This window comes from Ursus arctos, unplaced genomic scaffold (genome assembly GCF_023065955.2).
Source record: "Ursus arctos isolate Adak ecotype North America unplaced genomic scaffold, UrsArc2.0 scaffold_15, whole genome shotgun sequence".
NCBI lineage: Eukaryota > Metazoa > Chordata > Mammalia > Carnivora > Ursidae > Ursus > Ursus arctos.
In genome coordinates this window covers 55,423,878-55,449,642 of record NW_026622819.1, presented here as the reverse complement: position 1 = coordinate 55,449,642, position 25,765 = coordinate 55,423,878, and the positions used below count along the sequence as shown (strand labels likewise).

Genomic DNA, 25,765 nt, shown 5'->3' with positions numbered 1-25,765 from the left:
GTATAATCCTATATTTGTAAAAATGTTTGCTACATGTGAATAGAAAACTGTCTGGAAAATATACTAAAAAATGTTGTTTTCTATGTTTTCTAGCATCATCATATATTGCTTTTATAATGAGAAAAACACAAATAAAGGTTATCGTTTTAAAAAATTGAAATTTGTTTTGTATTGTTTGGGGCTTGTGTTATAGATGCTTTGAAAAGCATGGTAATAGTAGCTGCTATCATTTCTATGTGCCGGCACGGTTCCAAGCACCTTATAAGGATTACCTCATTTAAATCTCACAGCAATGCTATGAATGTGTAATATTACTGTCTCCACTTTATAGATGAGGTAATGGAGGCACAGAGAGGCTGAGTGACTTGTCCAAGGCCACACAGCTGCAAAGTACTAGAGGCTGAAGTTCAAGACCAGGCAGTCTGGACTGGTCCATACTTTTTCTGCCCATGCTTGTCTGTGTTGGGAACAGCAGCACCGGCATTCCACAGAATGTTTACTTATGCTTTATTTTTATCTGTGTATTTACATATTTTGAAAATTACACTTAAATCCCTGCACTGACTTGATATATACTATACTATCTATTATCTGAGGATATTTGGAATTAATAACAGGCCACTTAAAATGAACGCCCTTAACAAACGGGAACACGATTAGGACTTTATCTTGAAGAATGAAGCTCTAATTATGAACAAATTATTTTTATCTCAGACTTAGGAAAATTCAGGTTATAGTAGGAACCATACTCTAATTGTTCGAATGCACATTTAGTTTCCTTCCATAAACAAAAATGTGAGGGCAAACATTTCGTTGTTTCTCAGCTTCATCGATTGCAAAACACATCCTGGTCTCAGAGATGTCAAAGATGAGCACCATGTCAGCTCCGAATCGATGGAACACTCGAGAACAAGGTAGCGTCAATCGAGCTCGACTGGTGTAACACCATCAAAAGGGATATTTCTGTAAACATCCTGGACGTCTTTGTCAAATCCTAGCACCTCTCTTGATGTCATTATAACCATCCTCTCGGAAGGGCTGATTTTGTCACCTCGTTACCTGCGTTTCCTCAGCCAGATCCAGATTTACCAAGGCTTCCCCCGCCCTTCAAGGCAGATCTCCGGCACCCCTGTCACTGCCTTAATGAGATGCCTGTTTGCGCGTGAGTTTTACGGGTAGCCCACCAGTGACGGTGTTTACATGGCACTTTGCACAGGCTGCTCCTGGAACAGAGCGTCTTCCAGAGACCAGAAGAAAGAGGGGTCTGACTGCTCTGCTCCGGACATACCAGCCTCAAGGCTCTGAACGACATCTCCGTTCCTTCACGTGTAAACGGGGACTGTTCCTCATAGCGCCTATCTCACTGGGTCATCGCGAGGATAAAATCATTCACGGGAAATAGTCCCTGGCATGTCGAGCAACCAGCTAATGCTGACACTTACTATCGGAACTAGTGTTACACCGGGAGGGAGCTCCAAGTGGAGAACATTTTTATAAGCGATCAGATGATTAATGAATGTTTTTGTCTTATAACAACTTTTGCTTCCCTACAAAACATCCTTAACCTGAAAGGGGCTTCAATTAACATTTTAAGAGCCATTAATTTTTGTGAAGATGTGGGAATAAAGCTTTTCTTAATATCTCTGAACATAGACTTGAACTTCTGTAACTCTCATTTATTAGGAAACTTATCGATCTGCAAGCGGCTTTCTTTGAACGCACACTGGTGTGTCCTTGCTCCGATAAAGTTGTGTAAGCAGCTGCACTGGTAGATCCTGTCCCACCAAATGCCATGCAGAACAGAAGTACCAGTTTGTGCCAGAATGTGAAACCAGGAGTGCCATTTCAAATGGACATGATATATATATATATATATATATGTATATATTCATATGTATCCTATAGGTCTACGTATATATCTATACGTGTGTATATGTGTGTGTGTGTGTGTGTGTGTGTGTGTGTGTGTGTGTGTGTTTTAGTGAAGACAGTTTCAAAGCTAACTTTAAGTTTAGGGTGCAGCCTCTCTATTTCTGTATTTAAGGCAAGGGATGGAAGTCGTTAGATTTCTTAAGTGATTTAGCCTTGAAACAATTATTTCCTATTGCTCCTCTTTCAAGCTTGTGGATCAATTTAATTGAAGAGTAGTCAGAGCCCGTAAAGGAAAGGATTAAAGAAAATACTGCTGTGATTTGCAACTTACGTATATATATTCATTGTGATTTTTCTCAAAATGGTGCAAACAAAACAAAGTATATAAATAAATTGAATCTTGAGCATGATATAAGATTATAGTCACCATCTATAGCCTCCTAATGCTTCTTTTACTCAAAATAGATTCAAGCTTGTCACAAATGCACTTTTCTTAAAGAGAGAGGCATTACAAAAATTAAGAAAAGTATAAAGAATATGGTGACGAATATCCATATCTGAACCACTCAAATGAATAAATGTTAACATTTTGTCGTATTTATTTCCAATCTTCGTGCGTGTGTGCTGGAGATGGGGAGGGAGTGCACTTTACTGTTAATATTTTATTATGGGTAACAGCAAGTGCATTTCTGAACCTAATTCTCAGTCCTGTTCTCCTTACCTGCACCGAGAGGCGATCCCCCCATGAGTTAGTCTCTCTCCCTGTGTCTCTATCTGTGTAGCTGTATATAGAGTTTTTTCTATTACACATACAGTAAACATACATATTCCAAGATTAACATTATAATAAATATAGATTTGAACTATACACTATAGTTATGCTAATAAAATCGTTGCTTTTATCCATTTTATTTTTGGGGTTCTACATAAGATCTCACTTGAAGATAAAGGTCTTTGCCTAGAAAATTTGCAAACTCCTGAATTACAGAGCCGCTGAGAGTCTGCTCAGTCTAAATACATGATGTGGTACTTGCTATCCTCTCTTCCTCCTCCCTGTCTTCCCAGTTTCTGTTTTTTTCTCCCTGAGTTCCACGTTCTCAAGTGTTACCCGTCCTGAAAAACACCCACAGTGTCCTCCCATGCATCCCCTCCACACCAGCTCTCTTGTAAAACTCAAGCAGCCCTGGGATTTCTCCCTAGCTCTGCTTGGTGGCTGCCCAGGAGGGCACCCGCTCATTTAAGTGGCAGCTTCGGGTCCTGTTAGGATACACCAAATAATCACAAGGGGCCTCCTGAGAAACGCCTTTCCAAAAGCACTTTAAGTACAATACAGAACACACCAAGTCTCTCTTGGTTTCACAAAATTTTTCTCCATACCTCAAATTCTTTGGGAAAGGAAAGGTCTGAAAAACATGCCTATAAAAATATGTCTCCCTCCAAAATGAAGTTAAATCGTTTTGTGACGTGCTATGCAAGCTGACAGTCATACCCTGATATTCCCTCTGCAAGAAGCTCACAGCTCCACAGGAAAGGGGGATGTCGGGGGAGAGCCCATCTGACCAGTCAGCGGGGAGAGAAGCACGGTGCTCAGAGCACTCAATGTCCCCCTGTCCCTGGGACCTAGCCCATCCCACCTCTGATCGCAACTGTGTGCCATTTACATACTTGGGCAAGAGAGAATGGGACAAAGAAAAGTGAGAGTTCATTTTCAAAGAAGGCTCTGAATTGGAAAGGGATAAACCCAAGGGGGCAAAAGCTAACATCACTAATCGCCATCTATAAATTTGCTTTAAAAAATGTCATTTAGGGGAATTCTGCTGATGAAGACAAATAGGAATGTGTGCTCAGCTCATTTTATCTTGGTCCACACATGCTCCACCTCCCGGATTCGAGAGCGTTTCCTATGATCCTGGAGCAATCCGTGGTCTCTTAAATAGTTCCCTATTGTTTGATGTGCCTGGTGGCTAGTTTCACTTCCCAGCCCACAGACACATCTCAGCGTAAAGCCCCGGGGGTCGACGGCGTCTGCTTCTAGCTTAGTGCCATGCGATCCCTAGCATCTCCCTCTAAGAACCCGCTGGAGCTGCAAGCCCACCCTCTGCGTCCAAGTTGCCTCTGGAAGTCACCGGGCTCCTGGCTCCATCAGTCTGAGTGATGAAATAGGCATTTTTAATATTTGCTAAACAGGACTGTGGAGAAGGTGAGGCTCAGCAGGGCTCCCAAGCGGTAAGAGCATCTTGTTGTCTCGGGTTAATCATGTACCTCATTTGCCGATTATTGACTTGTTCTCACAAAGGATTTTACTTGGCTTGACATAGCAGTAGCAATCAGTGATGAACTGTCAAGCAAACTTGCTCACCGCCTTAACCACCCAAGACCCTGACTTGCGGCAGCAACCTCTGAAATTTCCTTTGATGCCTAGCACCGGAGCCAGGGCAGATTATTATTATTGCTTCAAGTCTGATCGGTTTCCTTTCCAGAACTGGGGCTGAGCAAATCTGACACAGTTTGTCCGATTTCAAATGCCTGGCGAGACGCACTAGGCTTCCTCACACACCATCCCTGTTGAGAATTCGACATTATGCAATGGGTCGGATGAGACTGGCTCATATTGACTTTGTTTTGTTTTTGTCTAGGTCTTAAAAAATGCAATACAGGGTGTCAAAATGCTGCATTCAAAAGACAATATAATAGCTACCTTTCAAATGGACAAAGATGAAACAATGAAAACACTCAGGGTACGTAAGGATTCAGGTAATAAAATGAGCGCCTCGGCCCTGCTGCTGGAAGCTAGGAGTGGAGGGTATGTAACGGGGGAAACTTTCAGAAGGACAATTTGGCAATTCGTAGGAAGTCCTCAAGGCTTGACTTTCAGGAAAGAGTTAAGGGTGTCCACAAATACCAGCCACGAGGACAGGTGACTCAACATTTTATTGTAAGTCAGTAGGGCTTTCCGTTGATTTCTCCGGTGCTCCCCGTCTCAGGGTCGACATCAGATTGTATTTCGTGCTCCACTGAAGTTAGGATGGGACTTGCTTTGGTCCGTCAGACAAGGGCTTAAATGACATGCGTCACTTCCAAGCAGAAGTATTCAGGGATTGGTCCAGAATTCACCACTTTCTTCTTCCTTTCTACAGGGAACTAGAATCTCCCTGAGAGTGAAGGTTCCATAGGTCTGTGTCCTTGAAGGAGGCTGACATTGCGCCGAGTCTTCTTTAATCCACGTGACCGTGTGAAGAGGGGTCTCCCGACTTCAGCACTACTGACATTCTGGGAGGGGCAATTCTCTGTCGTGGAGGCTGTCCTGTGCGTGCTTAGCGGCACCCCTAGGCTTGACCCACTAGCTAGTAGTAGTACCTCTGTCCGTGTGACAACCCAAAATATTCCCAAACATTGCCAAAGCCATCTGCGTTGGGGGCAAAACCACCCCTGGTAAACAAAAAAATAGCTTCTGTTATTTTAAGCCATTTAGATTCTTAGCTTTTTTTCCCCCTGCATTTGATAGATTTTATTATAGCAAAAAACATATGTAAACATTTACCAAAAGGGGGTAAAAATTCTAGCTGTTTTTGCTTCCTTTTGTTTCTCTGTTTTGAAATTTTTTCTACAATGAGAACACAGTTTGTTCTTCCATAAGAAGGAAAACACACTAGAAAATTAATTTTACCTTAAGAAGCTATATTTACATAATTGCTCACCTATATACAGTATTTGCTAGGGCCACACGGAGTTTCTTAGTACCACGAAACACTTGTATATGATATCTTTATGTTGTGCTTTAGTATACAGTGTTTTCTCATTCTGCCTTTGTTGTGGTGGTGTAATTACAGCAGCACCGCGAGCTACATAACACAGGGAGACAAACTGAGGCTCAAAGAGGTTAAGGGCTAAGTCTAAGGTCTCCTGGTTAATATGTAGCAGGGCCTCCATTCTGAGTTCTCCAATTCCAGGGCTTTCTCCCCTATGCCACGTTGCCTCTGTATCGTTGTAAAAAGCCACATTCAAAAAGTCAACTGGGACTCACTCTGATTCTTGAGAAATTTAAGCAGGTAAGAAAGGATTCTCCTCTGTATTTAATATCCTTGGACAAGGATACTAAACCTTGTAGGCTCTTGGTCAAAGCATGATACGCAATAAAATTTAAGCATAGCTATTTTATGCAACACAGCCAATAGAATTTCATAGTCATCCCCCCTCCCCATCTCCTCTTTCTCTCTTCCCAGCTCAAATGAGTCACCTTGGCTAGACTGCCAATCCCCATAGAACTTATGTTCCTTGATAGGATATGCCAATAGAAATGAGAAATTCTCTAATAGTTTGAGATGTGAGTTAGTCACCTATCCCTGCAAGGAGCTAAGCACCGTCTCCTCGAGGAAATGTAGCTCATCAGATGGACATGAGTGCGTGCGATGGCAGTGACTGAATATGAGAATGTGTAGGGAGTCAGGGTTTTCTCTTTTTCTTTTCTTAAGAAGCGCCCCTATATTGTACCTGTCTTGTGCATTTCTAAGCATCTGCGTTGTGTCTCGCTTACTTGACCCTCCAGTGCACGCTAAACTCCCAAATTGGCAGCTGGACTGAAACCCTCAGCATACATCAGCCCATGCCTATTCATTCCCCTTCCCTTGAACTGTGATGAGGCTGTCCCTGGAGTGGAGCTATTTTGAGAGGACGACCGCTAGAACAATCACTAGCCTGGCAGGAGATGGACAGTGTGGTGTAGCCACAAAAGAAGAAAAGACATTGTCATTGAGGGTTTGAGTCCTGAATGTCAGAACAGCAGGGAAACTGGGTAGAGTACGTTTCTGCCTGCTGTCCACTATCACTCAGTTACAGGGAGTTACCTACTCGACTTGCCATGATCATTTGCTTTCCCATGGTACTGGTTGTTTGGAACATGCAAGGGAAGGGGGACAACAGTGCTCTGGAATAGTGTGGGGAAGAAGCGTTTTCCTCCAGCAAAGCTCCTTGCATCCAACCGGCTGAGAGGAAACTTATTCTCGGCTGTGCCCAGAGCCATGTTCATATTTACTCAAATAAGGCCAATAAGCAGATTTCACCACTGCAAGTCCTCCATTGTGCTGTGGTAGAGTCAGTGGAGCCTGAAGGTCAAGGAAACCACCTCACAATTTGCATAATTTCCCAGGGCAGCACCCTGCCGCCTGGCCAGAAGTTACAGAAACGCCACAGGGACTCCTCTCAGCTGACTCCCTCTCTTTCTCTGGATGCGAATCTCTTTGAAGAGCAGATGCAATTTTTGTATCCGGAGTTCTGCTTGGTCAGGGGCTATGTTAACTCATCTCTGAATAATCAGTGCCTAGACCAATAAATATTTTCTGGATGGATGGAGGATTTATTGATTACCACTTTACATATTGGTGCCTATAGCCTGGGCCATGTATGGTAAAACAAAACAAAACAAAACCAGAAAACAAAACAAAAAGCCCCACAGCCCTCCTCTGGCCCCTTATGCTGATTTTTTGATACTTTCAGGTTGTAAAGATGGGATTGCAAGTAAGTTTCATTTTGAGAGCCAACACCGGTCAGTTGGTAGTGGCCGCGCACTGAGCTCACGGAGGAAAAAGTGCAGCCATCGATTAGCAATGTCTGCCATGAGCCTAAGACAAAGAAATGGTGGCCTCACTCTTTTGCATTTGCCAATGGGTTTAGAGCTTTCAATTCTTTCAATTCAATTTTCTAGATGAATACCTTTCCAGCACATTTTAAAGTCATCTTTGACTGGATATAATGAGTAGTTAAGGAAGTTTTCCTTCCACTGGGGTATTTTCCTAATGTACTTCTTTATGTACTTGCTGGATTTGAAAGCAAATGAGGCAGGAAAGCCCTACTTGGTTTTTCTTGGGATATGCAATTCTTATTGGAAAAGAAAACCAAGCTAGGTGGGTGTTAATTTATCCCTAATGGTGTGTATATAATAAAATCTCTACCAGGACAAATTAAAGGATGGATGAAAAACAATGAAATCCATAATCTCTTCATTCCCAACGCTGGGGATAATCTCACTTTCATAGTGCCAAGGACATCCCAAGGAACTCAGTAGAGGGAAGAACAGAAATCATGGAGAAATGGCTGAATTTTGGTTAATTTACACAACTCTTTTGAGATATATTGGGATGTCTCCTACTGATATTTTCACAAATTAATCCAGTAACTAGAATACCTGAAGTGAAAATGCCCGAGGATTAACCTCCAGGGCTGGCAAAGCTGACTTCACCAGGTAGGAACGTCATCTTTTTTTTTTTTTTTTTGAGATACCATTCATACAACATAAATTCTGCCATTCTATAATTCAGTAGTTTTTCATATATTCACTATGTTGTACAATCGTCACCACTATCTAATTCCTGAGCATTGATAACACCCCTAACAGAAACCCCAAACCTACCAGCAGTCAGTCCCGATTCCCTCCTCCCCCACCCCTGGCAATCACTCATCACCTTGCTGTCTCTATGGGTCTGCCTATTCTGGACAATAGATAGAATCATACAGTACGTGGCCTTTTGTATCTGGCTTTTACCTAGAACCATACTTTTCAAGATTCATCGATGCTTTAGCATGGAACAACTCTTCCCTCCTTTTTATAGTTGAGGGGTATTTCACTGTATGCATAGGTCATATTTGTTTATCCATTCATCAGTTCATGGACATTTGGGTTGTTTCCACTTTTTGGCTATGATGAATAACGAGCTCTGAACACTCATGTGTATGTTTTTATGAGAAAGAACATTTTCGGTTCTGTGTGTGTGTACCTAGAAGTAGAATTGTTGGGTCACACGGTGATTCTAGGTTTGACTTAACTGAAGAACTGTCAGATTCTTCCACAGCAGCTGCACTATTTTACATCCTCGCCAGCAATACGCCAATGCTCTCATTGCTCCACATCCCTGCCAACACTTGTTAGTGTCCAACGTTCAATCACAGCCATCCTAGTGGGTACAGAGTGGGAATTTCTTTAAACCCCTAGTTCCATCGAGCGTGGTCATACCTGGGCATGAGATGGTGGAAGTCCCCTTCTTATGTAAACACCAAAGAGAGCATCCTTCCCAAGGGAGATGTTGAACTTTAAGAACTGGGGTTGACTGATGTGAATCTGTGATCTCCAAAACACGCCTGGGGGGACTTCTTGGGTCACCCGTCGACCAACTTCTGCTTCACCACTGTCTATGCTGCTATTTTTCAATGACCAGGGCACTGGAAAACAGGAAGTGACATCAAATCAGTGACATTTGTACACATTTGTTGGTTCTACAGTTCTGTTTATTTGCATGCCAGGAGCTGAAAAAAAAATGAAGATGAAACTCATAGCAAGTTTAAGTATAAACTCATAACCCAGGGCACGATACTGGCACGATGCCTTCTGAACTTCTTCTACAATTGCTCTTTACTGATCAAATACAGTAGGAGCTGGAGTCTGGGAAGTACATGTAAAGCTTGCAACAACCTTGAATAGGGCTGGGGTGTGCAACTATCAGCAGGGGAGATGAGAGTGATATTAACCAGGCACCAGATTTAATTCTTGCAGCCTTTAATTATTCTTCCCAGCCAGAAACAAGTCCAATATACTGACATTTTCATAAATGAAAAAAAAAAAAAAGGAAGCAACAATGAACAAACATTGGCTCAGAGTAAATAACAATGGAAAATAAGGACTGGATCTCAGACTGACCTAATATTGGGGGTGACTCCTTCCTTGGGAGGGATCGAAGCACCATGTGGGAATCACACTTCTCTCACACATCTCTGTTGCATTTGAAATCACGTATATAGAAAATATTGGTTACCCACATTCAGTTTCCTTCAGAACTTTAACAAAAGGAGTTGCAGAAATACCGATTTTTAAAGAGGATCTCTTAGTAACAGTGAAGCAGCCAGTACCTTCTATACTCTTTATTTGCAAACACAGAATTAAGAAAAAGCTGGGAGTTACTAGCAGTCGCCCAAAGAAAGCAAGTTCATCTCTCAGAGCCTTGTTTTCCTGATCTCTTAAATGGGAATAAAACCTAAGTGGAATCTAGCTTTATAATGGTCATTTGTGACTTGTTCAGATGGAACTTCTGAAAGAAGTTCTGGGGGTCTTTTCACTTTTTGATCAGTCACTTTGGTGGCCTTGTGGGTCGGAAAACTTCTTTAGCCTGATGGGCAAAGGATGAGAATCAAGCTCCCTTCTGCATTCTGTGATAGACAGGCTTTTCTGAAAATATTTATCTATATTTGGCTCCAATTCAGTGCAAAAGGTTTTGTTCGGTCAGGAGAGATCATGGGATTGCTGAAGGCTGGCACGAAGGGTTAGTGGAGCTGTCTGACTTAGCAGCCCTGGTCTGTTACTATCTAGCCCCTGCATCAAGACAAGACTCATTAATGACCTTGGTGCCACTTTCTCCATCTGTAAAATGGAGAGGTGAAATTTTTGGATCTCTGAAGGTTTTCCACATCTAAATTATAAAAGAAAACCACAGAATGACTTGAGGGTGTGAAGTTATTTTTTTTTCCTCCGTGTGTGTGTGTGTGTGTGTGTGTGTGTGTGTGTGTGTTTTAAAACAAGAGAGGGGATGATTCATTTTTATTTAGCTCAATAGCAGATCAAATAAAAAGTCAACAAGGGCTTAAAATAAAGCAGGAGAAACAATGATTTGGACTTTAAAAAGAAACTCTTGGCCTCTAGAATAATAAAACCAGGGAACGGGCTTCTAAGGGAAGTTTGGAAGCTTTCATCACACAATATCGTTAAGAAGAAACAACTACTAAGTCACGAATGGGTCAGATCTTTCGATGGGACTAGATGGTTTGTTCCTCAAACATGTTATGTGGATGTCGGACATGCAATACTTCCCTGTAGGGGGAGAAATACTACACAGTATGGAAGAGGAGCGACTCTGGGCTGAGACTGCCCTGGTTCAAATCCCGGCTTGGCCACTTGCTAAGTTTATCTGCTCTCTGTGCCTTAGTCCCCACATCTGTATTGCTGGGACACTATTACTTATTTTACAGGGTTGTTATGAGGATTTAATGCGCTAATCCATGCAAAGCTCTTAACATAATTTTAGGCACAACACAAGTCCTAAATAGAAATTAGCTATCATTATTATTATTATCTGTAAGGCTCTCAGCCTAAACAGAATGTTGTTTATTTTGCTGAAATAATGACATGTCCAGGGGGAAACACTTGTTATCACCCATTAATCAGAAGCTCTAATTATTATGATTTGAAAACTAATTTGTACTTAAAAATGCTGCTGTTGGCAGACTCCCCCCTCCCCCCACATTAAGGCCTTTTGGGGGAAGGGATATAATATAAAGGACCCAGTAAAGAAGGGGTGTAATAAAAAGGGCCCCTGGGGAAGAACAGTTTAGTCACCCCAGCAATCATAGTGTGGCAACAAGTTAAAGAAATTCATTCAAAATAAAAAAGAATTTTAAAGAAATTATTCATCTTTAAACTTAATAAGATGGGCTTTCCTTCATGTCTGTTGGGCTTTCAGGGGTTGCTGGGTTAATGACAGGATATGAAAAAGAAGCAGGAAATCAGCACCCACGAGCCCACTAATCTACTGCTGAAACCTAAACGGATTTTGATAATGTCAAGCCAAATGAGGAAGCAAGAGATTCGCAAGGGCGCCAGCTGCCAGAGAGCAGTAGCTCTGGAGAAATTCAGACAAGGAGCCTCAGGGGTTTGGTTCGTATCATAGTGGGATCCCCGTTCTTTTACTAGACCCAACTTGAGGACACTGCCTTCGGTAAATCAGCTGCTACTACCAGTGAGTACCGGCTGCCTTTTCAGTGTTCACACCCCCTCCTGGGGTTTCATAGGCTCCCCTCCTTCATGTCTCATCCGCTAAAGGAGGCAGCGCACGTGAGGGATGAAGTACAGGTTTTGCAGCCAGACAGGGGGTTAAAATGCTGTCTCCAGTTCTTCCTTGCTGTGTGACCTCTAGCAATTTGCTTAACCTCTCTGGGCCTCCATTTTTTTTTTTTAATGTAAAATGGAAATGATACTAGTAACTGTCTCATGGGGTGGGAGCAACAAATGGGAGTACACGAAGGAGGACTTGTACAGGGCCTAGCACATAATAATAGCAAAATAAATGCTAGTTAGTTGCATTTAATTAAATTTAAAAAAATGAAAAACTATAAGGGAAAGCACCTAGCTTTCTTTGTAAAGGATTTTCTAAAAGAAAAGCAACATTGTATGGATATGTGATATATCCGTACTTATACATGCACACATGTATATATGCGTTTATGTATCTGTATACCCACCAATCGAGGGAGAGTGTCGAGTTCTTCTGACATAGACTTAACTATGGAAACAACTGTAAAACAGGTAGTCAGGATCTGTTTTCACTACTGATTTTTGGTGGGACCCTCCACCTTCACACTGGTGCCCTCTTTTTCTTTTTACCCCTCCTTCGCTCCTACCACCAGACAAATAGGCTTCTCTTCTCCGTGTTCACAGCTTCTACCCTTAAGTGTACTAACGAGTCCGGCACCTGTTGCTCGGTCCTGTAATTGATCTGCCTACCTTTCCAAGTCTCTCGTATTAGACACCGTAGGCCCTGACCCCGAATGCATCTTTGGGTTCTCTGTGGTTTACGCTGGCAAACCATGGGTGATTTATAAATGTTTGTTGAACTGAATCAAGTTTTATTTGCCCATCTGATGGGGTGTTTTAACATAACCCCTGCGACTACTAGGTAGAACGGGAGCCTTAAGGAAGATTTATTTTGAAAAGTTGCATGTAAATTGACTTTTTCTCCTAAATAAAATGGAAAGCTCAAAAGCTTTACAGGGTAATTTACTATTTAAAGGAAACTGCCTTGTGAATCCTTTTCAAAAATCATGAGTAAACTCTTAATTTATCTTTTGTGTAAAACCTTAGAAATAAGTAAGCAAGCCAGGGGAGCTGAAATGTAGTGGAAAGGTCCTTAGATTAATAAGCAAAAGCCATGGGTCCTAATCCTGATACTTAACGTCCTTGGACCTTTTGTGGAAAGGAATAGGGGTGTAAATGAACTCTTTGGTTGAACTCCCCTCCTTGCTACTAAGCAGCTGGCTGGTTTGAGGCCTGTCTAGCTCTCAAGGTCTCAGTGTCCTTGACTACAAGAGAGTGGTTTGGACCCACAGATATCTTAAGGGGCATTCTACTGGAGCCTACTATGTTCTACAGAGTGGGGGTGGGGTCTCTGTGTACGCGCTGCAAAGGGTATAATATAAGTGTGTGTGTGTGTGTGTGTGTGTGTGTGTGTGTGTGTGTTGCCTGCGGGAGGTAGCAGGGGTCAGCAAGTGAAGGAGATTTCACTTTTAATAAATTTAACATAAGTTACAGTTACCGTTAAAAGCTAGTGACTACTTTCAAACTAAATTCTCCAGATATGCAACCGAATTATGCTTTTGCAAAGTGGAATTTTCACTACTGCCCACAAATACATACTTTTATATATAAAATCTTCATTTTGAAATAATTTCAGATTTACAGAAAAATTAAAAAAATAGTACAAGGAAGTCCTGCATATCATTCACCCAGATTCCATAAATTTAATACATATTTGTTCTATCATTCTATTTTTTTGCTGAAACATTGAGACTAAGTTACAGAAGATTGTTTTTACCTCTCAATATTTCTATGCGTTTTTCCTAAAAACAAGGATACCTTTTTTCAGAACCACCGCACAGTTCTCAAAAACAGAAAATTAACATTGATATAATGGTATTCCTAATTTATAGACCTGATTCAAATTTGCCAACTGTTACACTAACATTCTTTATAGCCAAGGGAAAAATCTTTTTCTATATATTTAACAAAACATCTTTAAAATGAGTGTGCAGAACTTCTCTAATTTTAAAAAGAACATAAAGGGAAAAAATGTGATGCAAATACTGCCTCAAAAGAGATAAAAAGGAAAGGTAGCTTTTGTACATTGCTGGAGCCCGTGTGGGGAACCGTCTCCATGAGTCTGTCCTGGGAGGCCAAGTCCCTGGGCTGGTGTCCAGGCGTGAAGGTCTGTGCTGCTCTCGAAGGTCAAAGAGGCCGGCACCCTGAGCCAGGCTCCCAGTCCCACAAAGCAGGATCTGAACGTGGGCTCTCCCTGGCCCTGCAAGCTATTCTGGGACCACAAACATGGCCAATTCCTAACAGAGTGCCACTGAGAGACAGGCAACAAGGTAACAAAGTAATTAAGGTTTCTATCTTCCGCGCCCTCCTCGGGGGGACTGCCCTTATGAAGAACAGAGATCTCAGGAGGCATGCGGCACAGCGGAGCTGTCAGCCCGGGTTTGAATCCCAGCTCTGACAACTACTAGCTGTGTGCTGGGCTAACCACTGCCCCAATCTGGGTTTGTCTACTCATCTGTATAATGGGGTTGCTTTTGAGGATTAACCAGGGTAACATACGCAGGACCCAATTTGTGGTATATCTGCACCTTTCTACCCGGGTGTTGTGCCGCTTACACACAGCCATAACTATTTATTGCAGACCTGGAGTATAAATTTGTGATGGTCTAATTAAAATATAGGCTGCCTAGTATAGGCACAATGAACTAAGAAAGGGCTAACAGGTGGGGTAGGACTCAGTGAAACAGGAAGTCCCTTTCCAGGGCAGCTGACGTCAGTCCTCAATGAGTGATCAGTATGTCTACAGACAGGGAGGGACCTGTCACATGAAGGAAGCCGCTAAGGACAGAGAAAACAAAGTCACAAGTTCATGTGCTCCAAATTCCAGGTGCTGATGTATACTCTAGCGGCTTCTCATGTGGACAACAGCGCAGGCTGCATTAGCGAAAAGCTGCCGAATTTTCTTCACTTAATAATGACTAATGGACGTCCCGAGCAATGACGTGTAGGTCATTCACCCATACATCATGCAGCAAACATTTGTCAAGCATCTACTACAGCACTAGGTAATTTTTGGTCAACATCAAAAGTTGTCCTACTCCCATTATCCCTTGTCCAGACAGCAGGGCAAGGTCCCGTGGACCCTAGGTGGGCTTGAATTGGTGGCATCAGGAGAAGAAGATTTAAACAGCCATTGCACAATCATTCACCAAAAGTCTGGCCACCACCCTTGGGTTCTGGCTAGTGACTGAGCATGGTGGCCTGGCAAGCAGCACGCAGTCCCGCCTCTATCTCCCTGAACCGTGGCTTCCGCGTCAAACTTTGCTCCCTACCTATGAGCTGCAGGACAAAAGTGGAGATGATGACCACTTTGCCCTAAGAAGCAGATGCTTCGTGATGGTCCTGGCTGGTTCATCTCCAGCTTAAAGATGAGATTTCTGGGATTTTTGAGGCAACACTCTAATGATCAATTTTACAGGCTAGTCCACCTCTATAACTCCACGGAAGATTGCTCATGTAAATGTGAAGCTATTGCCTATTTCAGAAACATGTACCTAAAATTCCAACCAGTTAAGTAAGACTGATGTTGAGCAAAACGACAGCCTTCCATAGCCACATTAGGAGCTAATCATTTCAGAAAATGTTGCCATAATTCATTTATGGAAACAGCGAGACTATTCCCCAAACAAGTGATAACGGGAATGGACTCATAGTCATACCAGGGAAATGAAGCCTCATATTAATACTTCCTAAACTTAACCGAACTCCAGAGGCACCTCGACATAAATCTGCCTTGCAGATTATTCTGCCTCACATAGTTTTATCTATTGCAAATAAAGTTGAATTCAGAATATTGCTTCAGTCATTACACCTCGTTTCCATTTATTTGGGAATCAGGAAGACCATCTGAGGGTTCTGTTTAACCAAGAGATAGGCAGAAAGATTCTCGTAAGGACATTAGATTCACTGCCTTACACTAGAGCTCATATGAGTCACCAGCAGCCCATCAGCCCTCACCCTGCTGCAGGCTGGCTATTCTTCAGGAAAAGATTTCTATGCTGAGCGTTCGCTGCTCCCGTGATGTATTCACAACATCACACAGCAATAATGATTTTTATAAAATCCTTCAGCGCTTGGGACTACATGTGGCCTTTACATCTTTTGAAACCCCAATTTGTCACCTTCGATAAAAATGGCCAACTCTTTGCCACTAAGGGCGTTAACAGACATTTATATATCTGACCATTCAGGTGAACATGATTCTGCATTAATATGTAGTTCAGTTTATTAGTGTTATTTATAGCAGCTACAATTTACTGAGTGGTTACTGCTGGCCATGTAATCTCCTGATACCTTTATGATTTTTCTAGTTTTCGGATTAGAGGACCATGAAAATACAATGACTTGCCTAAGGTCACATGGCTCTTATGCGGTGGAGCTGGGATCAGAAGCCATGCCTGACTGCTTCCAGAACCCACACATCTAACCACTATGCTAACTGCTCTTCAGATGCTGGGCTAAGTACAAGACATACAAAGAGGTGTGTATCCAAGCAGACAGCAGAGACCCCCCCCCCCCAGCCCCGGTGGGTGTACCAGTCAACTCTGAAAGAGAAACGTGCCAACGCAAGTGAGGACAAATGCACTAGGGAAGGAAATTGATCATCTCGCTGTTAGTACCCATCTCAAACCATGAGGATGTCATGTCCAACAGAAACTGTACAACTTAGAAGGGGGTGGTGGGTAGCAATCAGAGCTAAAATCACCAAGATGAGGCGCTTAAGCACTACTCATCTGTAACAAAGGGAGAGTAAGATGGCCTCCAAAATGAGAGGAGCTGTTGTGCTGGTACATAGGCTATTGGTTTATTTGCCAGTAGACGTGCCGTATTGTAATGGTTGGCTCAAACATAACTACCCCTCACCCTTCTGGGAACTTCACTGACTTTGAAAAAGCCCCACGTAGGGAAGTGATCATTTTGAAACCCTGGGCTGTGTTCATTGAGAGGCTGACAAGAGCCAGAGGAAGAATTATCAACCTCCCTGCTAATCTGGCTCCTAGTACCATGCATTAAGCCAACTAGTAAAAATCATTATGAAGTTTTTGCTGAAAGGGCAAGTGTAGAAAAACATGTTTCTAAACAGAATAACAGTCTTTGCCATTTTTTTCCAACTTGCATACCATCTGGAAATTCTGATTTTTTTTTTTCTCAAAGGGTAGGAAAGAAATGTGCTCCAGGCACAAATAAATGTTTACAGCTGAGTTATAAACCGAGAATGGTGGGGCTTAAAACAGACAGGCTGGCAGTGATGGAACACGAGCTGCAGTGAGACAAATAATGCTGTGGGGGACGGGCCAGCTTGTTCTTGCACATTGGCCCTTTGAATGGGAAGTCTTGCTTCCCACTGACCTCATCAAGCAAATGTTTGAGAAAGAGTCTTCACATCTGGGTTTATCCTAATTCTTAGAAGGTGAAGGAAAAAGATGAAGCTGAACGATGGTCTATCTTGACATTCTGAAGGCAGACTTCACCTTGGGAAAACACGACACCTCATAAGAAGTGGCAGCCCGGGGATGCTTGTTAAATGGAGCAACTGAGAGATGTCACGATGATGTCAGTGACAACCAATATTCATGAATCTCTTTTTAAGTGCCTGATCCCACACACTGTGTTTTATAAGCATCGTCTCACTTATACTGGATGCCAAGAAGATGAGGGGTACCATCTTACAGATGAGGAATTGGTGGCTGAGGGAGGACACATGACCTGCTTGTGTTCATGCAGCTAAGTGATGGAGCTGGCAGTTGTAACCGGCTAGACCAACTCTAGAGTATTCCATTACACAGGATCTGTCAATGGAATGTTATCAAAAACATGCCCATCATTTGGTCAAGAAGGAAAGGCTGATATATTGGGAGTTTGGTCTCTTCTGCCTCATCTCCTGTAATTTGTAGTTGCAGAACAGTCTGAGGAAAACAGAAACGGGTTTGCAAATGATACAGAGCAGTGGGCCAACTTCCATAATGGGTCAGCTAACAAATACTTTAGGCTTTAGTGGGCCATCTCGTCTCTGTTGCATCTACTCAGCTCCATTGTTGCAGTGCAAAAGCAGCCACAGGCAATGGATGACCATGAGGCTGTGCTCCAATAAAACTTTATTTGCAAAAACACATGGCTGGCCCGATTTGGTCCATGAGATGTTATTTGCTGACCCCTGATATAGAGGACACCTTGAATTTAAAATGAGTGATAGGTTTTGAGAATGATCCATGAAATTCTACTTGCGAGTTTATTCTTTCTTAAGATCAGTGCACAAATTGGCTACATATGATGTGCCCTTTAAAAGCTCTTGTATTCTTTGCCTCTGGGCCTAGCCAATCAAACTGGATTCCCTTATGTTATCTGACCAGGTCAGAACACTGTATTGAATCTTCGTTCTCAAGGCTTATCTAATCCCAGATCTATAGAAAAAGTGCTCTGTGCTCTTGTAATGAAGATGTATGAGTTCATTCCTTTTAACATAGAAATACACTCGAGATGGTGAGTGATTCTGGCAGTACGTGGGCTCCCTTTTCTTGATGTGAAACCCAACCACCAAACCAACCACGTTAAGGTTTAATTGAAAGAGAGAATGGAGAAAAAATAAACGAGGAACAACAACAAATGGAAAAGGGAAGACAAAGCCCAAAGAACATACTCTCCTAACTAATTAATCAAGTGCTTTGTTTCCACTAACATATCAGAGTGTGTAGGCTGCCCTGTCTATTAGACTCCTTTCCAAATCTGAGCAATGCAAACACTCCTAAAGACCAGGTAATGAAATCTCTATCGATGTGCCATCTTAGATGGAACTCACATACCCTTGTTTTGCTTACATTTTAATTTGCTTCTGCTGGATACTTACCCAGTAATTGCTTAATAAGATTAACCTCCCCGGCAATGTGTGGTGTATCTTGATTAAAACATTATCGGAGTGAAGGATTATCGTATACCACAAAAAATGGAGGGGGTGTTATTTAATTAACTTATTGCCAATATATCTTGATTGTCTCTTTGAAACACTGGAAAACTAGTCGATTAGAATTGATTCAGGTTATCCAAATGTATAGAATTGGGAGTGGGGAGGAGGGAGGTCTCTGCGTAAAGAAATTGAGACCTGAGGTCACTTTTTAAAAAAAGACATAGGTGGGTGTGAGAAAACGAAAATCTTTCTAGTTATTTTTCAAACCAAACTTTACAATAGCTTAAGAGATCTGCTATCTTCAGTCATAAGAAGAGTACTATTTTGGTGTTCAGAAAGGAGATGTTCCCAGTTTTCTTTCAAGTTTAAGCAATTTTAAATTCTCACGCTTTTTCATAGAAAGTCCTATTGACAAAATTCATTGGACAACAATTTGGTCACCACTTCTCTGTCTCATAACTCATTTGGAAATGAACTGGCACTCTTACATGACTTACACAACATTTTCAAGAGCACGTTGCCTCTGAGGGGGAAATTCTGGCCTTTCCAAAGACACCATGGAAAGGGTTTCTTCATTTGTTAATTTAGAGGCACTGTACTCTTAGTTAGGACTTGTTCTCTGCAGGAATCTTCTGTCTTGCTGGTGTGGGATGCTCAGGAGGGGGTGGCAGCTGGAAACACAGCTTAATCACGAAGGCGCAGAGCGGCTGACCTTAATTTACGGAAGTGAATGCCTATCAGTGATTCTCTTTGGTAAAGGGTGCTATTTAAAAAGCATTTGTATGTAACTTCAGAATGGAGACACATATGAAATGTATCCCTGTGCCCGATGAGCAAATATGCATGTTCACTTTCAAATGTGTGTTCTGCGTTCTTCTCAAAGGACAAGGCGCTGCTGGGTTGTAGATTAAAGGGCGCTTACGGATCAAACAAAGTGGAGACCCCCTAAAGCAGCGTTTCTCAAAGAGCAGCACCGTGGACCTCTGGGGCAGGATGGCTCTGCACTGTAGGGGCCGTCCCGTGCACTGCACGCTGTTTAACTGCAGCTCAGTCTCTCCCTGCTAAATGCCACTTTCATGTCCTCTAATTGGGACAACCGAAGAAGTCTTCGGACACTTGCCCAATGACCCCTAGGGGCCAAAAACACCCTGCAGAGAAGACTGTCATAAAGGAAATGGGAGTTGCAATGGTGGCAAGTACTGGAGGGGAATGGACTGCACATAAGAGGCCAACAAATCCGGCTCTGGGCTTTTTGGTCAGTTAAGGCAGAACATGGTCCATTAAGGCAAAATACACTCTCCATTTTTAGGTCTAGTTTTAGTTACCTGATAATGGATGGCGTATAATTTCATCCTCAGATAAAACTTTTTCATGCTTGCTTAAAGGTAATTTAGTGTTATGATTAGGATAGATGGATGAGTAAAGCGATTCTTAAAGATTAGATAAAAAGACAAAAAAGTCACACTCGAAGCCATTAGGACAACTCTGGGGAGAATAATTTAAGCAACATTAGCATTTCAGGATGACTCACGTACACCTCTAAGGGAAGATGAATTCTGGAATCTTCTCTGGGGAAAATGACTGCGCTAAGGAAAACGCCAACATCTTGCCCAAAGATGCACAAGGCACAGACCTCAGTTTAAATTTGTACCTGCCTACATGTTTGATTCGGGGGAAAGTTTCTAAACCATCCTGAGCCTCAGTTTCCCTGAGGTGATTTCCCTCCCGTTAAAGCTGCTGAAGTCAGGCAACGCTAAGCCCGGCACACACCAGGTGCCCCATAAACGTTACTTCCTTTCTTGTCTCTGAAATATCTCTGTGGGGTATTTTCTGACATGTGGGGGTAAACTGCCCAGATGTGGTAAGAGGCAGAGTGGAAGAGCCTGTGTTTGGAGAAGCCCCTGTTGGTGATTTCCATCCTGAATTAAGTACAGCCCACCGCGTGCCCAGTGTGCCTCGTGTGCCTAGCTTTGCCATTGGCTGCTGTGGTTTTATTAACTGCCCCACGTCCCGCCTCCCCGAAGTTCTGTTTTCTCTTTTCCTTCTTAGCACCTTGTTAGCGCCTACTTTTTTTTTCCTGCAAGAACACAGTTGCTTGATTGCTTCAATAAACATTTCCATTGTCCCCTTTACTGTTCAGAGAAGAGGAGCTTTGTTCCCGAGTTGTCAAAACTCTTTTCTCTTCTCTCCCAAAGCGGAACAGCTCAGAATCTCTTTCACGCCAGGCAGCGCTTCCTCCCTGGGGAGGCTGCATCTCTCCTCTGGGGAGAGGGCTCTGGTCTAGTGGCATGTGCTGCCTGCTGCTCGCGGCTCTCTTGACTAGGCAGGACTTTCTCCTGCTGCTGCTGCCGCTCTTGCTGCCGCTTCTGCCCGGGCCTTGGGAGGCTTTCAAGTCGCTCCAGATAGCATAGGTAGGCATCTTGCACTGAGAAGGCACCGTGCCAACTCTCAGTGACTCCAGCCAAACACAGCTAACAGACAGGAACAGCAAACGGCTTTGAACGGGAGCGCCTAGGAAAGGCGATGGTTTTGTTCCCCCGTTTCTTTTCCTTTTCGCGTACCTCCCAAGATGTGGATTAGAAAACCTGAACCCGTTGGCGGGAGCTCTGAATTTTCCTGTGACCTCAAGAGGGCAAGCAGCAGCTGTAACCTCACCTTTGCCTCCAGATGGCATTGTTGCCACATCATCGTTTCCTGGTAAGCCGGTCCTTATCCCATTGTTAAAGGTGTGTCCATCTGCCGGCTGCAGTTGCCAGTTGAGTCCGAGCAGATGCATGGCTGCAGGAGAGACAAAGTAATGAAAATATGAATAGATAATTCAGCAATGCACATGTCAAGGGGGAGCGCCAGGTGCCTCTTCCAAGTGATTGCCTTTTAAGGAAGCTGCAGTGCAAAACCGGCTTACCCCAGGCCCTGGGGATTAGCTAAATGCAGAAAGCAAGTAGACCTGGGTGGCTCTCCCCGTGCTTCTGTTCATGGCCTTAGGGGAGAGGATCCCGGATGAGCAGGTGGGAGAAACCCTCGTTCAGACCTTCTGAATGGTGCTACCAAGGAGGGGGAAATGCCCCTCTGGAATCACCATCAAGGATTCTCTCCATCATGTCCAGCGTCTCCCACACCGCAGACATGGTTGTTTTTAGCCTGGTGGTCAGGCCTGGGGCGGGGGAGGGGGCATTGGCAAGGATTGTTTCGCCTGAACTACTCAAAACGAGGCTACGCAAGTGGGACCTGTCTGCCGGTGTGGCCGTGGCTCCGCTGGGTTAGCAACGCAGCAGGTAGCGTCAGACCCACCCAGAAGCTTACCTTTCCATCCCAAGCTTTCTAACTGTTTCTGCTGCTAAGTGGATACCATTCAGCCCACTGTGGAAAGAGCTTGGGGGTGGTGCTGGAACAGGGTCCTTTCCCAAAAATATTACGGTGACACTGTCTTCTCTCTTACACCCCGCACCCACACCCGCACTTCACCACAGGCTGGAATGAGCCAGAGCGCCGAGGCGCGGTGCTAAGGAGGCGAGCCTGTCTGTCGGACGCTTGCTTTACTTCCCTGTGCACCGCACACCTCCAAACTCAAACTGCCTTCCTCCCGGTCTTCCTTGGCACCCTGTGCCAGCTCCCCACTTCCCAGGGGCTTTAGCAAGCTCAATTCACCCCATCTCCCATGGTTCTGGGTGAGCTGTGCTCGTGAGGACTTGGAGTGAAAGGCAAATCCCAAACACCTGTATTTCTTTCAAAGTCCCTAGCTCAGAAATATGCTTCATTTGCAAGTAAATCAGGAGTTCATTCCCCTGCACATTGCCCATTCAAACAATAACGCAAGCACCGTGTCTGTCTGGCGTTTCAGCCGGACCCAGGTGGATGCTGTGGCTATGGTTCCCGCACTGCAGGAGAGAAAGGGCTGTTGACAGGGAAAGGTTCTGAGTATGACGCGGGATGGGAGAAACAATTAACCACAGGAAACGCAATTAACAATGCTTAGGAAATTGTTCACACAGCAATTAATTCTGCATGCCTACCACCACGTAAAGTCAGGCTGCATTCTATTAAGGTTAAAAACCTATCTTCAAACAATACAGCTCAGATTGATGGCCACAGATGAACGTGCCAGGGCGTATGTCTGCTTTTTTCCCTTACATACTTCCCCATCTCAGAACCACATTTTTGTCCCCCCCCCCATACATTACTTTGAAGTGCAAGGCAACTCTTTGAGATGATAAACACTAATAAGAATAAGTGACATTTACTGTACACTTTCCGTCAAGGTAACACCTAATTTTCTCCTGCAGTTTATCCGTTATATGTAGGTCACTCACTTGAAGAGACCGGATTCTATTGCCTCAAATAATGACATATTTTCACTGTACAGAGGTCAGGAAATGAGAACTAATCGTGGCTGCTTCAAGATAACGATAGGTTCTGATTTGTAATTACCAGGTGAAGGAAGCCAAGGAATTAGCTATTTTAAAATGATTCCTTTTTTTAATGTCGCTGTTGGGTTCTTGGGGCTTGCCTGGAGCCCGCCCGCTGCTGCCGTGGAGGCGTGGTTCTTTCACGGAGGATCTCCCTGTGTTTTAGGACAGACACGGACAGGTACTGCAGGGACAGCTGGGGCTCGGACCTAACAAAGCTCTGATCTTTGCATCTACGGAAGGAAGCGGTGGGTCTATCAGGCAAGAATGGCGACTTCCTCAGTGCCCCATCGGTGTGAAATCTCTTTTCAAAGCCGTTCCCCTCTTCTAATACTCCATCTTGGCCCTCCAAGGTGAAGAACATACTGCGACCGTCAACTCTGAGAGGACAGCAACAGACAATACCCTCATCTCACTGTGCAGAACCAGGGCGTTCATGAAACTGTGTTCTGTTTTCCAAGATGCTCGCCCTTCCCTTTTTGTTTTGGGTTCCATACCATCTCTTTATTAAAAAATAAAAAAAAAAATGTATTCTGAGAACAAGACGACTAGAGATGGGGTGAGAAGGGTTAGGGTCAGAGTATACAAGTAACTGCTCAGACAGCTCCCAGAAGTGAAAAGAAAAATAAGAAAGGGAGAGGGAGATGGGAAAAGGGGAAAAGCCAAATCTGCTGAGCGTGAGCTCTGTCGTCCCAGCCGAAGTGAGGCAACAAAAATGAAACTCAAGTTCGGGCATATTTTCTGTTGTTGAATTGAACGTTAAGTAAATAAGTGAGAATTATATCAGGGGTATAACCACCTTCTTTTGTTGTTTTTGGGAGGGAGGCTGAAGTAGGCTTTTGTTTTTTTTTTTTTTTTTTCTTCCTCCTTGATCAGATATTCCTTCTCTCTTACTTGAATAAGAAAATGAGAATATCTTTCCGGCCTACGGGGATGGACTAAAGTGTCCTTAGGATAAAGACTCAGGGGAGCTGTGAAGTAAATGAGTTTCCTGACTAATGAGAAATCTGTTTCTCATTCTGCTACCGAGTTGCTCTATGGCTGGGGCTGACAAATCCATCTCTCCGTCCATCTCTCCCTTTACTTTCTGACAAGGTTTCCCTTTCCAGGTGGAATAATGGCTACTGAGGGCCCGGGAGAGGTCAGGCATCCACAACACCTCTGGAGATCTAGCAGAGGGTCTCGAATCTAGAAGACACTCCATACACGTTTATTAGAATGGATGATGACACACGGGGGCAGGTAAGAGGGGTCGGACTGCAGGACATTATACTCTCACAGATCAAAACCACATAGTACAGAGCGGTGAAGGGTGGCGCACAGCAGTGCTGGCAGCAACAGGGGCCAGTGTGCACAGAGGAGGGTCTCTCAACACCTGCTGCCGGTCCCTGAACCCTTTCTCTGGCCAGCACTGTAGGAGACGCTCTGCAAATATGATCTTCATCAAGATTCACGGCTTCCATTCACGTTGGTACTGTCCTAATCCCTGCTTCATAGAGGAAGAAACTGTTGACAATGACGTTTGATCACTCAGGGATTTCAGAATCAACGGAAGACGACAGGGTCAAGAGGTTATCTGCTCCATAGTTCATGGTGATCTGGGTACAAATTCTGGTTTGCAGTGGGGTCTCAGCAAACCTTGTTTCTTTCTTGAAACTCATGGCTGATGAATGACCGTCTTCTGTATTCAGCACCCCTTCATGAAGGGGTTCTGTCTCCTCATCATGTTAGATTCCGATGTGGCCACATGACCCGGCAGCACACACTCTGTATGCCTTTCTGCCCTCTGTCACGTGGTCAGCTATGGTTCAGTCTTGAGTGAAGAAAACATGGCTCAGGGCCATGGCGGACCCGTGAGAGGACACAGCATGAGTGAAGAAATAAACTGATAGTACTACAAGCCGCTAGGAGTTTGGGGTTCTTTGATTTAACAGCATAGCTGAGACTTCCCTGACTGAGACGTTCACTTACCACAGCACCCACTTACCTATGGGATGGACGTTCCACGACCCTCTCCCCCTCACCCCTGTGGATGCCTAAAACTGCAGACAGTACCAAACCCTGCATACACACCTATGATTAAGTTTAATCTATAAATTAGGCACAGTAAGAGATTATAATGGTAACTAATAATAAATTATAATGGTAATTAATAACTAGAACGATTATAAAAATACACTGTAATAAAAGTTATGTGAATGTGGTCTCTCTTTCTCAAAGTATCTCACTGTGCTGTCCTCACCCTCCTTCTTGCGATGGTATGAGCCAGTGAAATGTCTACGTGACGAGACGATGGGAGGCGAATGGCGCGGGCACTGTGATATCGCATTAAGCCACTACTGACCTTCTGACCACACATCAGAAGGAGCATCATCTGCTTCCAGACCACAGTTGACCACAGGTAACTGAACCTCCGAGAGCAAAACTGCACATAAAGACTACTGTGTAAGTAGAGTAAGACCTTCCAGACATCTGTGCATTCATTCCTTCAAGTTCTTTATTTATTCCATCAGGATCCTTCTAAAACCAGCCAGGAAAGTTAGGACCGCTCCGTACTTGGGGTCACTACATTTGCTTCTCTGAACAGCAACAACACAAATAGCTCTTTAAATATTATGTCATAAAATAGCCAGCTGCGATCCACTCTGATTCAGACTTAGAAAGTCTCAAGAGTTT

At 43.6% G+C, this 25,765-nt stretch overlaps 1 protein-coding gene across 12 annotated transcripts in view; it reads right to left on the bottom strand.

Moving 5' to 3' along the window:
- TENM2 (teneurin transmembrane protein 2) overlaps positions 1-25,765 on the bottom strand; it is a 523,183-nt gene that overhangs the window by 185,718 nt on the left and 311,700 nt on the right. For all 12 annotated transcript variants that reach the window (XM_044388563.3, XM_048224309.2, XM_048224310.2 and 9 more), the window contains 2 exons: positions 21,339-21,461; positions 8,879-9,084 (listed from right to left, as the gene is read on the bottom strand). In XM_044388563.3, the coding sequence (XP_044244498.2) occupies positions 8,879-9,084; positions 21,339-21,461 (329 nt within the window). The remainder of the gene's footprint in view (positions 1-8,878; positions 9,085-21,338; positions 21,462-25,765) is intronic.